This window comes from Fukomys damarensis, unplaced genomic scaffold, assembly GCF_012274545.1.
Source record: "Fukomys damarensis isolate Sample0158 unplaced genomic scaffold, DMR_v1.0_HiC HiC_scaffold_19, whole genome shotgun sequence".
In the NCBI taxonomy this organism is placed as follows: domain Eukaryota; kingdom Metazoa; phylum Chordata; class Mammalia; order Rodentia; family Bathyergidae; genus Fukomys; species Fukomys damarensis.
Window position 1 is genome coordinate 24,020,428 of NW_022900931.1, and position 18,224 is coordinate 24,038,651.

Sequence of the window (18,224 nt, forward strand, 5' to 3'; positions counted from 1 at the left end):
TGTAGTCTGTCTTGTGATGAAGACTCTAATGATTAAGGATGATTGTAGCTGTTTTCATTAAGTCCTAATTAGTCTTGACAAATGCAGTGCTTGGCAGTCCATAGCCTGGACACTGTAGGTGCAGTTACAGCAGTTTGTTCTCAGGAGGTTGCTCTTTTCCACATATAGTCAATTCAGGCTGAGCTAATGTTTGCTAAGATGCAAATTGGGGCAATATCCTTACATGGAACTGCCCTCTCTTTCAGAGGCTGAGTTTTACAAATTTTCACGCCTACTAGGACCCTCAATAGATCTAGCAAATAAAGACACAAGACACCCAGTCACACCTGCATTTTAGATAAATAATGGGCAATTTTTTAGTGTACATCTCAAGTTACATGCGACCAGAACTTTCCAAAAACACCGAAGCTAAATGTAATCAAGTGTCCTACACTGTATCTGGCAAAGCTGAACCATGGGAATCTGCTTGCAATTAGAAAATTGGCAAAAATTTAAATTTTGAAAGAATCTTCATGTTATAGGAGGACCATAGTATTCGTAAAGAATCTAAAGTTTGGGTTCACATCCAGAGTTACATATTTTCAGGAAACCTAAAGGATTAATGCAAGATATAGATAGCTTTGTTCCTCACTATCTAGGTGATTTTGATGAACATTACACGGAACAGTGTCTTCAAGTTTTGCATGCCATACTGATTGGGTGACGTTTTCTGATAAAGGAAGCCATGATAAAAACAGTCACTGGTTACATTTAGGGTTTTCCTTGTCACTTAAAATGTTGTCAAGGAAACTGGGTGGTACTAAATGTCCCTTACCTTGACTGTGGTGATGGTATCATTTTTTCATATGTCCAAACTCATCAAAGTATACACATAAACATGAATAACTTTGAAATCATATCTTAATAAAGTTAAATAAATAAAAAGCTGAGATGTTTTTGAGAGTACTGGCTTCTACGGGGAAAACAAATGTAAAAACTTCTTTTATGGCACAACTTCATGATCCTCTGTACAAAACTGCATCTAAATATTTAGAATGATTAAATTTTCCACTTTCTACAGACTCTTATTTTGAGAGTTTCTTTGAGAGTTACTGACAAACACTTTATTATGTAAAGTTTCTGTCGAATACTTCTTGGGTACTCAGACCTTTCTGGAAATGCATGTTGTCTCTCCTCTTTCCTTATGAAGAAATGTTCACTCCCAAATGCCACCTGGTTTTTGCACTATCCTTGGCCATGTTCATAGGTGACAGCTTTCTGCTGACCTGGGGAATTGTGCCTGACTCGGGCACATGAATTCTGCCCCATAGTACAACGTATTATTAAAATGCTCATAGTAACTATGATCATGCTTTCACCAAAATAGTTTTTAGAATAATTTTTAAATTCTGTTTCATTTTTCAAATAAGTATAAATTTTCTGCATGCTAGTGTTATATAGTTACATGAGTGTTGTTGTTATGAGAAAGCATTTTATTGTATGTCTAGAACTTCAAAACCCACTAATAGTAGTTTTAGGAGCTTCTTGAACAAATTGAAGTAGGTAAAACAAAACATGCAGAAGAAGCTTCAGATACTACACTTGATCTTAGCCAAAAGGCCGAGAAGCGATGAAGAAGCTTCAGATTAATGAGTGAAACTCCATCAGAAGTACTAATTCTATAAAACATTCAATGAAATACAAACCAGCCCCAAAATACCCACGCATAGAGTGTTTTATAAAACATATTATTATAATCCATCAAAAGGATATGAATTTTCTTGCTGTGGACAGTAAATAGCAATGTAAGCATTTAGTATGTTAAAAATGTACTTGGTGAAATTTATACTTAGGGCTACAAGTAAAAGCATTTTAAAGAGTGAATTTTACATAAAGCAAAACAATTAAAAATATTTGGCGGTTAATATTTCAGTTACAAGACAAGGAAATGAGTAGATTGAAATATACTAGTGTTAGACCTAGAACATGGCAGGCGTAAGGGCAAAAATGTCCAACCAGAGTAGAATGGTAATGACCTCAAGCACGGTAAACCAAATGTTTCAGTAATATTCTAATGAGGAAGAATTCGACTTGCAAAGTAAAATCCTTGCTATTAATGATTACCTTCCTCCCTTCCTGCTTTTCTTCCTTTTTTTTTTTTTTTGGTGATTTATTCTGTTGTGTTATGGACATACAGTACCAGGGGATTGGAGGGGGTAACAGTGTGTGTTATTCCATAGCATATATTAATTTCTTTCCAATTAAGTGCTGAGTAGAATTTTTTTGAGAGAGAGTCTCGCTATGTAGTTCAGGGTGGCCTCGAACTCACTATGTAGCCCAGGTTGGCCTCAAACTATTGACAATTCTCCTGCCTCAGCCTCCCAAGTACTGGGATTACAGGCCAGCACCACCATGCCTGGCTGAGTGGAAATTCTTGCTTGTCTTATTACAGAAACTGGAGTGAAACAATCTGGCCGGTATTTGTTATGCTTATTCACGTTTCTGGACCGTGAGGAACACTCGGGGATGCATCTTAAGAGGAGATAGGTATGTGTGGATTCTATTCCTACCAGCTGATAGGGAGCACAGCTAAGGGGCAGCAATGAAAATTTAAGACTGAAGAAAAAGAGAAACCTGTAAGTGTGGCACAGATACAGATCACCATAGAACAAAGACAATGAGGCAGGAAGGCAAAGTTAACGAGGCATCGCATGCCTAACATTTTGTCATGAGTAAAGAAGCAGAGATATGTGAGATCTGATGTACTAAAAGAAAAAGGAAAGGAAAGTGATTGTGCTGGAGGCTCAACAGATGTAAAGGATGCATTCATTAGTTTGCTAATAAGTCCTGATAACGCTGAAGGATATGTATCTAAAATAAAAATTAAATAGGATAAAAAGAATGGACATATTAGACAAAAGTTTTCCTTTGAGACGTGGTTTTACTATGTTGTTCAGGCTGGCTTTGAACCCCAAGGTTTAAGAGAGTCTCCTGCCTCAGAATCCTGAGGGGAAAAATTACACATTTTATTAGAAAATAAGATTTTCTTTTAAAGTCTACTTACATAAATGCAAAGGTTTCTCTTCATGCAAATTAGTTTCCTACATGTCCCACATCTTGACAGATGTCAGTCCCAGTTAATTATTTCCCATAAAATAAGTGCTGGGCATGATGGTGCACACTTGTAAGCCCAGCACTCAGGAAGCTGAGGCAAGAGGATCGCCATAAGTTTGAGGCCAGCCTGGGCTACAGAGTTTGAGGACAGCCTAAATTACAGAGTGACGCTCTGTGTCCCAAGTGATAGAGAATTGCTGCAGTCCCTGAAGAACTCTAACTTTTGTTCTGGTATAAGAGAACTAATTGTGCCCAACAGAGAAAATACACAGCAAATAATAAAGAACAAGAGAGGAGCCGGATATTTAGCTCAGTGGTGCTGCTGCCTGCCTCGCTAGCTCAAGGTTCTGAATTTGATCTCCAGTACTAAACAAAACAAAAAAAGAACAAGAGAAACAATGGCACAATTTTCATGGCTTTCACCTGGGCCTCTGCACGCTCTGGTCTCTACAAACTGTAGCCTTACTTCATCTGCTTCATACGTTGCCAGGGGGTGGAATAAAAAGTAAGACAGTCAATGACACTATTAATGGAAACATTGCAAACAGGCTAAATAGAGTCAGTGCCTCAAAGTATCTGACTTAACTCGCATGGAGCATTTCAGTGATGTTTCTTTTCATGTTTTGCAATTTTATGAGTGGTAAAACCTACTGTCACCACTCAGAACAACTGCTAGTATCAGACTGACCACTAAGGAAATGGCGAAGCATCCAGCAGGGTCCAGTGAACTACTTGGAGCTCTGGGCAGCCAGAGAAAAAGTAGGTGGGGAAAATGGGCTGCTTTGAGGAAACACACATTAGCACAGGTGGCAAAACCACATTCTTAACTATCTGGGGGATTTTCAGAGGCCACAAAGGATTACAGTTAGTTTATGGTTTCCACCTACACCTGGGTACACACTGCAGTTATGCCACTTATACCCCTGGACAAATCAAGCAAATTCTGGAAACCGCCAAACTGGCGAGGATGTGGTCAACTGAGGAGATCTTTCCCTGCCTCACCCAGGCAGTGCAGATGGCAGTGTTGTGGAGAGCTGGAATAGCGGGGTCACAGCCCACTGATACAGCTCAAAGTGCCACAGTGCAGGGGCTTTCAGCTCCAGCAATGTGATGACTCTAACTCTGAAAATTACTCGATGAGATGGAGAAAACCTTTATTAGCCGGCCAGCTCGGAGGAGTTTGGCTCACTCCAAAGTCTGAGCCCTGAGTTGAAGAGGAAGCAGCCTTACGTAGAGATCTGCGGTGCAGTGGGCCGGCCCACACGCTGGACAAGCATGCTCACTGCAGCGGAGGGGCGGACTTAACAGAACATTCCTGAAACATCTGGTAGGAATACACCTGAAACAGTTACAGAGCACTGTAATACATTGGGAAGGAACACTGTGCAGCACAAATGGCTACATTTCTGGAGCCGCACATTTTATGGAAAGAACACTAGAGCGGGGAGCAAAGGCTTGCCCTGTTGCACGACTGCTCCATTAGTAGTCGGATGCGTCTACTCCCCAGCATTTCTACAATGAGGTCACCTGTCTGGAGAGGGCAGCAGCTTGGAGCCATCTACAGACTTCGTGCGACAAGCAGATTCTGGAGATGGCCAAGGTGATGAAGATGATGTCAACGAAGGAGACGGCCCTCTCCTGAGTCAGCCAATGCAATGACAGGTACAGTGGCTCCCTACCCCGCGTCCAGCAATCGAACTCATACACACGGTCTCTGCTGTACTTGGCAAGATGGCAGAGGGGCCTGACTTTGAATATCACTGATGATGAATCGACCGTGCTGGGTAGCGGAGAGCAGTGAGGTCCTGCTGCTGTCATGGGTACCTTTCCTCTTGGGCGACTGTGACCCAGGTCAGGAAGACATTGGGTTCTGCTGAGGCCCAAACTGCCCAAAGACTTTCCTGACCGAGGCCATTAATTTCCTTTTTGAGCAGTGATTGAAAGGCTATAAGATGCAAATGAGAATAGATCTGATTTCTTAGATTTGTACAAGCTTTCTCACTGTAAGCTCTCTCTTCTCTCTATTTTTTTATTTCTTTTTAAAAATTTGACAGATACAATTCTTTAGTCCTTTGGACTTATAGTCAATTTCTTGGGATACATTTTCTAATACTAAGGTTTGTTTTTTTTTTTTTCTGCTCCAATAACAAAGTCTGCTTAGTTTTGCTGCACTATTATTTAAAGAAAACTGCTGCTAGTTCTGCTTGCTAATGTTTTAGTTACAATTTTATTTTACTTTTTAATTTCCTGAGATCATTTTAAAAATTAATTTTATTGGTATACTTTTTATAATTCTATGTTAATATTTATATCCTAAAGCAAAGAAGTTTGGAAAGTATTCTTTCTGTCTTTCTTTCTTTCTTTCTTTCTTTCTTTCTTTCTTTCTTTCTTTCTCTTTCTTCAGTTTGGTCAGGTTCTAATATCAATATAAAACTTCAGAAAAGCTTTTTAGAGTTTTTTTTCTTTTATTATACTCTTGAACAGTTTAAGTCATATTGGCATTATCATTTCTTTAAAGTTCTGATAGAATTTGTTTTTCTTCTGAACCTGGAACTTTCTTTATTGGTTCCTTAGCAATGATCTCATTACTTTATGGAAATCAGGCTGTGTTTTCTATGCATTTCTTCTAGAGTTTGATAATAAAGAGATTTTCCTACTTCTAAAATGTTTTCCCCATTTCACTTGTATCCTTTGTTAGATTAGTTCCTTTCTAATTTCAATTTTTAATCTCTAACAAAAGTGTGCTAATTCATAAATTTCAGAATTTACTTTTTTCTCTATTCATTATTTGTGTTTCCTTTTGGTATATTTTGTTTTTCTTTTGCTGTTTTTTTTTTTTTTAGTTGAATGTTTTCACTTTTTATCTTTCATTAATACATATTTGCACATACACATGCTGAATACTAGACACACGTCTGCACACATACCTGGGATACTTGATATGTCCTATTTAAATTAAACCTTAGATTTCAGGTTGTCATAGATTGTAGGTATAAGCAGTAAACACATTTTAGGTCTCACTCCCTGTCTAACTGTTACAGTTTTTACAGACTGAATCATTACTACACTCTCCTTGCCCCTAAAAAACACATATTTAGTTTTGTCTCCCTGAGTACCACAGTGGTACTAGTATTAATTAGTGCTAGTATTAATCGTTGTTAGTACTGGTGTTCTATAATCAGATATGTATACACAAAGGTTGATGGCAATTCTTCCAATATGAATTTCTAATGCTTTTCATCCGGGGTAACTCAAAATCATTTTCTTGAGAAAAGTTTGAGTTCTTGCATTTCTTAGAGCTTTTGTGTGAAACCTTTATATTCAATGGACAGTTTGATTGAACATAATATTCTTTGGTTACATTTTATTTTCTTAAAGATTAAAAAATTTCATTTTTTGTAGTGGAATAAATAATAAGCAACAAATGTACAACATATGTTCCTATGGCAAAATCTGAGATTAGCTATATTTTTATGCTTTTATGGATGACTCAACCTTTTTTTCTAACTTTACCAAAAGATTATTTTGTTTATATTTGTCCCATTAGTGACTCTTCTGAGTCTGTTGTGCCTGGTCATGTGGTATGTTAAAATATACTCTGTTCAAATGTTTTATTATTTTCTTAATTATTTATTGAATTATATACTTGTACGTGTGTCATTCTCAATTATTTTACTTTTCTGCTTTTGGTACTTAATCTACAGATATACCTATTTTAGACAGTCAGTATTTTTGCTTAAATATCTTGAGTTCTTTTGTTTTCATTTTCAGTTTTTTTGTTTGTTTTTTTGGTACTGGGGATCAAACTCAGGTCCTTGTGCTTGTGAGGCAGGCAGCGGAACCACTGAGCTAAATCCCCAGCCCTCTCTTGAGTTCTTTTAATTCCACTTCATTTCATTTGCTTGATCAGGTCCTTGCTTGTGAGGCAGGCAGCGGAACCACTGAGCTAAATCCCCAGCCCTCTCTTGAGTTCTTTTAATTCCACTTCATTTCATTTGCTTGTCTGACTTCTAGTGTACATTTCACTTGCTACATTTTTCACTGTATTTATGGAGGTGTTGCACAGTGATTATTGTTTCTGGGACAGTTTTGTTCTTTTCTCTTTTTTTTTCCTTGAGTTTTTAGATGAGTTCTTGATTTATAGCTTTTTTATATTTTTTCATATAGATGAATGCTTCATTGCTTTCAAAAGATTTATAGTAAGCTTTGGTCACAGTTCTCGTCTGCACTGAATCAATACTCCTCTTGTGTGTGACCTTTGTTAATATCCCAACCTTCAGATTAATTTGTCTTCTTTTTATATTTATCTATTTACTATATGGTATGACAATACAATAATTTAATGAGCTGCATGGCTTGGAATAGCTAGTTGAATATTTTCTGTATAGTTTTCATGAGCCAAAGGCTCCCCATTTTTTCTACTTCTTCCTATGCAGTCCGGGTTCCACAAATAGAAGCGATTTAAATGATATTTTGAATATCTGCCTTCCTTTACCTCAGCCAAATGAGGTTTAGTGGGGTTTTGCACATCAGCTCTGCTGAGCTGCACTTGAGTGTGTTTCTCACACCATGAGGAGCATTTTAAATGTTGCTTTTGGAGATTGTAGACTCCCTGTCACAGTCTTGCTTCCCTTCCTTTTTTTTTTTTAGCATTTCATTTTACTCAATTTTTGTCTGATTGAAACTGCTGTGGACAGTTCTTACATTTATCTTATGAGTCAGCATATGGTATACATTTCCTCACCCATATTTTTATTTTCTTCTTTGATTTGTTCTAGTTTCTAAGATAAGAAGAAGAATACTGATTTTACTCTTAATGTAAGTTGTACATGTATTTACTTTACCTAAGAAACAAAGTCAGAGGCATGGGCCATATGATACAGTATTTGGGAAAAGAAAGATTCAACATGTATTTTAGAGAATATATGTCAGTGCAAGTTTTATTTTATCAATGACAATTTTTCATTAATATTTATACAAAATGAAAAAGAAAGGAGGGATTAACTGTAAACATGAAATAAAGAAAGGAAGGTAGATTCTGAATTGTAATATTATCTGTAAATGGGAATCGGAGACCTCTGGTTAAGACAGGGGTTTCTTACCGTGTTTAGCTTTGTAGCTAAAAGTAGCCTCAGTACACAGAAAACCCCATCAAAACATAACTCTTCTTTGTTGTTGTTGTTAAAGATAGGAAACATCAGTTTGAGGTATGGGGAAGAGAGAGAACTAGAAAGCGACATTTTGAAAGTAAAACCTTGATAAACATGTAAAATTGCTCTATTTCAACTGAGTAGTGAAAATACATGCTTTAAATTTTTAAAAAATAAACATATTTTGCAGATATGTTATTATAAAGAATAGTATACACATAATTGTACACAAAGAAAGCAAACCATATTTTGTTTTATTTGGACATACTGGAGCTTGTCATTGAATGTAACAGTACATATTCGAAATAATGGAAATAAACACAGAATGGCATTTTAACATTTTTAGAAATTTTACCTTTAAGCCAATGTTAAGCATTATTACTACTGATTAAACAAACTTAAACAATAATACGCAGTATTGACCAAGATGTGTCCTCTGTTTCACTGGTTAAGTCATGCAATAACTGTGCTATGTTCGTACGTCAAGAACCACAGTGCTGATACTCCAGCTCAGGTGTCTAGTAACTGTGCCAGAAGCAGTTGCTCTCTAAAGTTTAATTTAATAAAATTATCAGTACTGTACATGTTTGGGACACATAGTGAACACATTCATCATAGGAATCGATACACGTACATATCACATCTCAGTCTTTCATTTTCCCTTTTATTCCAAACCTCTATTAAAATTTACAGTACATCCCAAATGTATTGGCTTAAAAATATCAAAATATTTGTTTGGAAACCTCGTGAAGAAAATGGAGTAAGTTCTTATCTTTAGCAACATTCTAGGCACGAGACTGTGCACCTATCAGCAGACTTTTAGAAGCTGCCAAAATAAGTTACTGAGCTTATGTCCTCAGTTGAACATAAAATGTACTTTCAGAATCAGATTTGTAATATGTCTGTGACTGCAAGTGTGTGTGTTTGTGTGAAATCCCAGAGCTGAGCATTTCATACTTCACACAGATTCTGTCCTACGTACAATCTTTCACCCCTTGGCCAGGGATCATGTTGGATCTTTTGGATTTGTACTTTACTGATTCATTACTCAACTCTGGATTCATGACTTTGCTGCACGTCAGATCTCTGGATTAATTCATCAATGCTGCGATCCCCCTCTTCCAGGTATCTTCCCTAAGTATTTCTCACAGTGCTACATCAATTACTATGACTACTGCTACCACATCAAACATACAGCAACACAAAAGTACATTAAGGGGCCAGAGATTTAGCTCAGTGGTTCCACCGCCTGCCTCGAAAGCTCAAGGACTTGAGTTCGATCTCCAGTACAAAAAAGAAAAAAAAAATACAAAGCATAAGGAGTGATAGAAGATTGTAAAACTTGCATTGCTTTCACATGAGCTTCTGTGTTGACTTCTCTGAATTCTGTGAGGTTCAAATGCACCTGCCTTGATGTCTCCAAAGAGAAACGATCATCAGAAAACATGTGATTACAGATACTGTAAAGAAGACTCCAGATTCAGGAAACATGGCCAATAAGAACTCTCCGCTATGTATGTGGAGCTGCCAAGATGTGTTTCTGTATTTCATTTTGTAATCATTAGTTACCTTCACAAGTTGTAGAGAATGAAATCTAAATGACAGCCCATCAGAAGGGTGAAAACAGTATTGATTGTTCTCTTCAACCAGAGAAAGATGGAGTGAGAAAATTTTGCTATCTTCAGGAAATAGAAAAAGATGCTGAGGCTGGTAGCAAATGTGGTGTTCAAATGATTGAAAATTGCCCAAAGGTAAAAAACACAGTCAAGAAAGTTACCAAAGAGATACCTATCTGGAGAGAATACCCTTACATATCCACCTGAAATTATGAACCATATCACACAAATTCTGCAAATAGCTAAGCCAGTGAGAATGAAGCAATCAGAGAGGGTTTCTTTTTTGTGACACAGTCAATACACAAGTGTTTACAAGTGTTTTGGGCTTCCTGCATTAAAATGCACACTGCCGGACCAGGGATTTGGCTCAGTGGTTCCACCTCCTGTGTAAGGGCCCAAATTCAATCCCCAGTACCATTAAAAACAACAACAACAAAAAAGGCAAACTCCTCCACAAATCGCAAAAGTGTTGAGTCTATCTGCTACTACATTTGCTAGGGACCTGACGCTGCTATCACAGGCTACATTTTCCTGGTGCTTCTTGCCTCTTTAAATGACCTCATGCTCTTATCTTTAGTTTCACTCCCCCAAAAGGCCACAGTGGTCTGGAGAGGGCAAGCTGGCCTGTGATAGGTTAAAAGTAGCCCACTCCTCATAAATAGACAATAGCCCAGCCCAAAACCAATGAAAGGACCTTCCTTTCTTTGTTCCTCTCTCTCCTCTCTCCTGTCTCTCTCCTTTCTCCTCTCTCTCTCTCTTCCTTCTCTCCTCTCTCCCTAACCTGCCTTCCCTAATAAAATCTCCTGTCGGACCTCTCGGTGTGTGGCCTACTTGTTGAGCATCACTGTGCCTCTACATTCGTGTCAGAAGTGGGATCTGGGATTGCCGGTGCCCTGACTTAGGGTCAGAGGCCTGAAACCCAAGACTGTGATGCTCCAACCGGCCTACCCCACATCCGCGACCATATTCCCTGATGCCACCCCTGCAAACAACACTGGCACGTTGATTCCATCACCCCCAGACTTTTGGGTAAGTCCCCACATGGTGGTCTAGAGTGTGGGGGTACTTGGACTCAGGTGTCCAGGAGAGAGACTTCCATCCAAGGTGTGAATGCCAGGTACCAGGCCTCACATCTTCCATCCATTGCGAGCCTCCGGGAGACTCATGGGGACAAGTCTGGGACTTGTCCGTTCTGCCCCCACCTCTCTTGGGATGCCTCGAGAAGGTGGTACGGCCCTCCATTTCAGACCCCCTCCTTATGATAGAGACTTCCCCATCTGGAGTCTGGGTCTCCATTTCTAGATTCAGAATCTAGAAGCCAAACCAGTGACTTCCAAATCTCAAGAGATGTCTTGGGACTCGGACTTCACCTCCATTGTCTCATTCCTTGTCATATGGGCTCCGGATCTTCCACACCTGTGGACTCCCCTTGGGGTGCTTGCTCTGAAATATGGAGGGCTTAAACCTAAAACTTGAATGGCTAATATTCCTATCCACTCAAATCTGGCCTCAATATAAATTAGATAACCAAAATGTGTGGCCGCCTAACGGCTCCCTAGAACCTGGTCTGATTCCAGGACCTTCATAACTTCTCTGAGCATCAAGGGAAACGGTCAGAGATTCCATATGTTCAGGGCTTCTCTTATCTCCTCAGCCAGCACTCTCTTTGTTCTCTGACTCAACAGCAGCCTCCCCTCCCCAAACTTTTAGTGGCTCAGGATATCTCTGCTTCTACTACTCTTTGTTTCAACTCCTCAGACCAGAACAATCAGGCTGCCTCCTCCTCATCTCAGAATCCAGGCCCAGCCCTTAACCTCCTCCTCCAGCCTCCTTCTCCTCTCCTCCCACTCCCCCCCATCCCTACCGCACCTTCCTCCTCTCCACCCTTCCGTGCTGACACCTCCTCTCACCCGCTCCAAATCTACCCTCATTCTTCACAGCTAATCCTGCGACTTTCATCAAAAAGTTCAGAACAACTGTAAGACCTAAGGCCTTACTACCACTCCAAAGACCTCGATTTTACCTCTCCGAAGAGCTCGACAGCCACGAGATTCACCCGGAAAGGAGCACACCAGACACATTGGAAAGGGAAGAGACCTTTATTAGTCTGGCCAGATGGCACTCCCAGAGCCAAGCAGCTCAGAGAGGCATCAGCTCAGGGGCTTACTGTTTTTTTAAGAGGATAGGCAGGGTGGGGGATCTATACTCAAAGCATGTAGGCAGGGGACAAAGGTTAATGGTCTGCTGGTCTACGCTGGTGGTCAGCAGTCAGGTACTTGGCAGTCACGTGTTGATGGTTAACAGATGCTTACAGAATGTCCCAAGGTTTTCAAAGCATTCCTTCCAGGGCACACAAGGAGTGAAACAATCTTATCTATTCACCCTCAAAACCCTGCCCTAAGTGCAAACAGAGGGGACATTGGGATTTTGACTGGCCCCTGATGTCCACCTGTCATCAGGCCGCCATCCCCACCATTCCCCCAAATGACCCCATCGGTCTCACAGTGGCAGAGGATCTATGAAAAGGCCCTGGCCTATCTGGCCCAATGTGGACTACCACTCAAGAGCCCAGGGTGACTGTCATTGTGGCAGGTAGGACGATCGCCTTTTTAATCGACACCAGTGCCAGTTTTTCTGCACTTTGAAAATATTAGGGGCCCACCTCTCTGTCTCAGACCTCTATTGTTGGGGTAGAAGGTAAAAAACAATGCCCTCAACAGACTCCTCTCCTGTCATGCACAATTGGCAATTTTTCATTTCTTCATTCCTTCCTAGTGCTCCCTTCCTGTCCCATTCCCTTATTGAGTTGTGACAACCAATCCAAAATTGGCACCTCCATGCATTTCATGATACGGGACCCCACCAGCACTCCGATGTCTTCCCTTTGCCTTTTTTTATCACAGGCTATCAAACCCCGGACTCCACCATCCAAATGGCCCATTAACCCTGCCCTAGTACATCCCTACGCATGGGATATTCAATCCCCATCAGTGGCCAAATGCTCTCCAGTTAAGATTTTCCTTAAAAACCCTACATATTTTCCAACTCAGGCTCAGTACCCCCTCCCTTGTTCTAGTTTAAAAGCACTGGCTCCGATCATCAAAAGTTTATTAAGAAAGGTATTTTTGAGGCCTGCCAATTCCCCATAAAATACACCCATCTTAGCAGTCAAAAAGCCTAAATGGGACATATAGACTAGTTCAGGATCTCCGAATCATTAATTCAGCTGTTATTCCAATCCACCCTGTTGTCCCCAATCCATATACGCTCTTGTCTTCTAGTCCATCCAATACTACTCATTTCTCAGTCCTAGATTTAAAAGATGCCTTCTTCTCCATTCCTTTATATGCAGATTCCCAAGATCTTTTTGCCTTTACTTGGACTAATCCTTTGACTGGCTAACCTGGACTGTCCTACCTCTAGGGTTTCAAGATAGCCCCCATGTGTTTGGCCAAATCCTAGCTCACGATCTGTCTCTTCTCCAGCTTCAAGATCACAATGTACCCAATATATAGAGGATCTTCTCTGCACTCCTTTGTTAACTGTACTCCAACAAGATACTTAATATGCTTTTAAATTTCATTTCAGAAAAGGGATACCGAGTCTTGCCAACCAAAGTTCAGCTCTTTAAACAACAGGTCATGTACTTAGGAGTGTCTCTATCACCTGGCTTCAAATCTATTACTGTTGATAGAAAACGGCTCCTCTCATACATTCTAATGCCTTCAACTAAACAAAAACTTCTCTCCTTCCTGGGCTTGGATACCTTAGGTCTTAGATCCCAAATTATTCCCTTCTAATAGCCTCCCTCTATGAGGCCTCTAAGGAAGACCCCATAAACTGGTAAATTCCTCAATAGCCACTCCCTTTGCCCATCTCAAATCCTGCCTATTAAGAGGCTCCTGCTTTACACTTACCTGATCATTCGTGTCCCTTTTACCTCTATGTGTCTAAAATTATTGAGCAGTGACCACTGCCTTCCCAGACAACCAACCAACAGGCAAAAGTTATCACTCTTACTCGTGCTTTTACTCTGGCCTAAAAAAAAAGGCTTACAATATATACAGACTCCATATATGCTTTCAACATTTTAAACTTAAGTCCCTTCCAGGATGGTTCCATTACTCTCTTGTTAAACCATATCTTCATGCTCCTCTCCCAGCCATATCCACAGGACTTCATCTACACTATTCAGCCACCTCCTCCTTCAGGGACCTCTGAAGGTCAAACTTACTCGGATTCCAGAAGACCTGTTTGCCCAGGATCCTTCACCATCATCCAGTCCTGAGTCAGATAAGCCAACCTGTTTACCCCCTCATCCTCTCATGGGGTATTGTGACACATTTCACACTACAACACCCACTGATATCCTAAGTCTTCTTATATTAGTACTTCTGGGACTCATCCTTGGGATGGGATTGGCCGTGGTGGATCCTCCAAACTATAATTTTACTTCCAGGTGTTAACTCATATTGGCCTATTACCCCATAATCTCATTCTTTGCCATTCTCAATTGCTGGAGATAATAATGGTTCCTCTCCTGCTCCTGTTTTCTCTCCTAAATCTCACCAGAGCCAACAGGCCCTCGGTGTGCACCTTGACTCGCTCCTGGCCTAACTCAGCCCTCCTTCAGACACAGGTCAGCTGCCTCTCCACTCAAGTCTCGCAACAGATGGATCACCAGCTGATACTTCAGGCTGGAGACCTAAGCGAGACCACCATGTTTACATGGCAGCCAACCAACCAACCATAGCTCAGATCTCATCTCGGTTTGAACATTTTCTAAATGATCTTTGGATTGATATTTTCTAGTTTGCTCCCCACCCTTGTTCTGTTACACGCATAGCCAACTGGCTCCAAGAAACTTTATTGGACTTCACCCCAAATAAATTACAATCTTTACCTTTTTACTTGTTCTATTAACCCTCCAACCCAGTCCACAGCCTCATACAAATTATCTCCTACCCATCTCTCCTCCCTCACTAACTGATCTGTGTGCTTGGACTCTCCTCGGGGAGCCCTACCAACAATTACAGTGGAATGCTACTGTTGTCAACAATTCCATGTTCATAAAGACAATGCAGCCAGCTGTGCCCCAAGCCTGCCACTAGATAGCTTTGTCCCCGCCCCCCCATCTCAGCAGGAAGTAGTTACAGAAGATGGACACACCGCCCCTTTTTCCTGGTGTATAATATGTGCTGGCTGCTGTCTCCATCTAAACAAAAGAGGGGGAAATGTTAGGGACCTGAAGCTGCCATCACAGGCTATATTTTCCTGGTGCTTCTTGTCTCTTAAAATGACCTCATGCTCTTATTTTTAGTTTCCCTCTCCCCTAAGGCCACAGCAGTCTGGAGAGGTTAAACCTAAGTTTCTGCAGGACCAAACCCATAAAGGGCAACCTGGCCTGCGATAGGTTAAAAGTAGCCCACTCCTCATAAATAAACAATAGCCCAGCCCAAAACCAATGAAAGGACCTTCCTTTCTTTGTTCCTCACTCTCTCCTTCTCTCTTCTGTCTCTCTCTCTCCTGTCTCTCTCTCTTCCCTCTCTCCTATCTCCCTAACCTGCCTTCCCTAATAAAATCTCCTGTTGGACCTCTCCGTGTGTGGCCTAGTTGTTGAGCATTGCTGTGCCTCTGCAACATTCCCTCAGGGAGCAGAAGACAGTATGGTATTTAGAAGCTTGGGAAATACTTTTAAAAAAAACGAGGGAGTGTATATCATCAGTGAAATATGTTAAACCCCCAGTGCTGACTCAATAGTTGCAACAAAAAAGAGGAAGATTTCCACTGCACTTGGCATGTCTGTTTTAGATCACCTTCTGCAGATTGAGGTATATATTGGCTGAGTGATGATTCTCTTCACTCTCTTTAAATAAAAACAGGCCCCAGGAAGATCTGGTGCTGGAATCAGAAATACCTTTGTTGAGATCCCCCAGTCTATAAGACTTAGCTAGCCTAGAAAATACACATCCAGGCCGAATGCTGATTTAGTTTGTTAAGATGTAAATGAAAGTTTCTGTTTCATGGATTTCATTGGTTCTTCTGAGATTACTTTGCATTTAATAAGCAGAATTCAGAGGTAGCCATGTCAAACTCACCTACAGCATGCAGAACAGTACTGAACTTCATCTCTTTCATTATTAAATCATCATAATTTATATTGTTTATAATCCCAGTTTAAATATATATAAAGAAAGCATATAGAAGCAACATTGTGAAAAATCAATTTAATTTTTAATTAAAATGTAAGTTGTATTTTTATACTCACAGCTACTTGCTGCACAAATCCAAACTACGTCGATCACCTTGGACATGAGGAACCCTTAGGAATAGTTCCTTCATTTCACATATTTCACCGATGATGTCCACTCCCTGTTTTTTTCTAAAGTATTTCTGGAGCTTCTAAATACCAAGCTGTTTTCTGCTCCCTGAGGGAATGTAGCAGCACGTAGACTCCACACTTTTGTGATTCACAGAGTTTGCCTTTTAATGCAGGAAGCCCAAAACCCACTAGCAAACCAATATACTGGTCCCAAAGTTAAAAGTGAAATCCAACATTTATAGAGCCTTTGTCATGTTCCCAACACTATGCTAAATGCTTTATGACCATTGTCTCTTTACACTTCACAATGAGCCTTTAAGATGGATGCTCTTTTTATCTTTATTTTAAACATAAATAAATGGAGATTTCAAGAAAAGCAGAGCCTCCCCCATCTACATTAGCACTACTCCTGTGGTTAATCACACAGGAGAATCTCACAAGGCCTAGGAACAGGCAGTGGATGACACTTAGTTAAAATATAATAGACAAAAAGTGGGCAGAGACTTCTCATGGGCAGCACACACTCAAACTGATAGGTCAGAACATGCAAAACAGAGCATGTGCAGTAAATGACACAATTCCAGAGAATGGGCTGCAGAGATACAACAGAAGATGAAGCAGAGAACAAAGTTCCTGAAAAAACAAATCTGGCACTGCCTTCCTTTTAGACTTCCAAGCTTCCAGAAGTAGAAGAAAATAATTATCTATTGCTTATAAATTACAATAGCCAGTCTAAGTATCTTGTTATAGCAACACAAATGGGCTAGGATACCCTCTCAGAGTAATTAATGAAAAAGTCGATAAAATATCCATAAGGATGTAGAAGACTTGAACAATACTTTGAAACAAACACTTTGAGCTAATCAACACTTACAGAAAACTACATATAACTGAGAATAGATGCATTATTTTCACACTCACATGAGAATTTTGCAAAGGTTAGTAAGACTGTGATTCTTAAAATAATTTCCAATAAATATGTAATTTTAAAAATGGATATGATGGCCTTTCATGAATTACAACGTTCAACCATAAATGAAATGAATGAGTAAAATTTCTCTAATCTGTCTTCAGAGATGGCAGTGGTTGGGTTAGTAACCTCTGTGTTTCTGAGACAAAATGCCTGAGCCTCACAGTTTCAGAGGTTGCAGTCCATGGTCAGCTGGCTCTCGGGAAGAAATATCACAGCAGAAGGGAACAATGGAGGAAAACTGCCCCTCCTGGGAACCATGCGTGGGGTGAGCAAGGGAGAGCCAGAGATGTAGCCAGGATCAGACATAGTCCTCAAGGTCACACCCTGACAGTCAGCCCACACACACCTAGAAATGTGCTTTGCCAATCAAGCCTAGTGAGTCAATGATAAAGATTAACCATAACAGCACCTTTCAATACAAAACAGGCAGGCAGGGAGGGAGGAAGAAAAAGGAAAATAAGGAAGGAAAGATGGGAAGGTACAGTAGGAGAAACAGGGACAGAAAAAGGAGAAAGAGAGGGAGAGTAAAAGAAAAAAGAGAGGGAGCAAAAAAGGGAAGAAGGGAAGAATCAAGGAAGGAAAACCAACCAAATACTGTGTGATTCCTTCATGTTTATACATCCTGATGTGCTATAGTGTTTTTATGTATTCATTTATATTTTGGGGGGTAAATTTTCTAACAAAGTCAAAATTTGAAGGGCATTTTAATAAAATTATAACATGAAGAATTTCATAAATTTATACTTCTAAATCTTCATACATAGCTTATTTGTATATTTACTTGAATCTTCTTTGGTATAACTCATATAATAATTCATAATTTTTAAAAAATTATAGTCCATATTTATTAATTAAAGGATTCTCTTGGTGTACTTTTTGTCACCTGCAGAAAAGAAGTTCTATGAAGGATTATCTTTTTAAAAAATTTTTTTATTTATTTGTTTTTTTAATTGAGGTTATTGGTACAATCTAGGTATACAGTACAGTTACATTCATCATTGGGATTCTGTACCTTTACATAATAGGTCTTGATTCTCATTTTTCCCCTTGTCCCTGCCCTCCCTCCACCC

At 39.9% G+C, this 18,224-nt stretch overlaps 1 protein-coding gene and 1 pseudogene across 1 annotated transcript in view; both read right to left on the bottom strand.

Annotated features, from left to right (window-relative positions):
• Nucleotides 1-255: 255 nt before the first annotated feature.
• The window catches only part of LOC104875873 (taste receptor type 2 member 114-like), a 27,293-nt gene continuing 9,324 nt past the window's right edge, over nt 256-18,224 (bottom strand). The window contains 4 exon segments of the mRNA XM_033765945.1: nt 256-292; nt 9,554-9,656; nt 9,659-9,838; nt 9,841-10,121. Coding sequence (XP_033621836.1) covers nt 256-292; nt 9,554-9,656; nt 9,659-9,838; nt 9,841-10,121 — 601 coding nt within the window.
• Nucleotides 1,466-1,611, bottom strand: LOC117286992 (annotated as a pseudogene).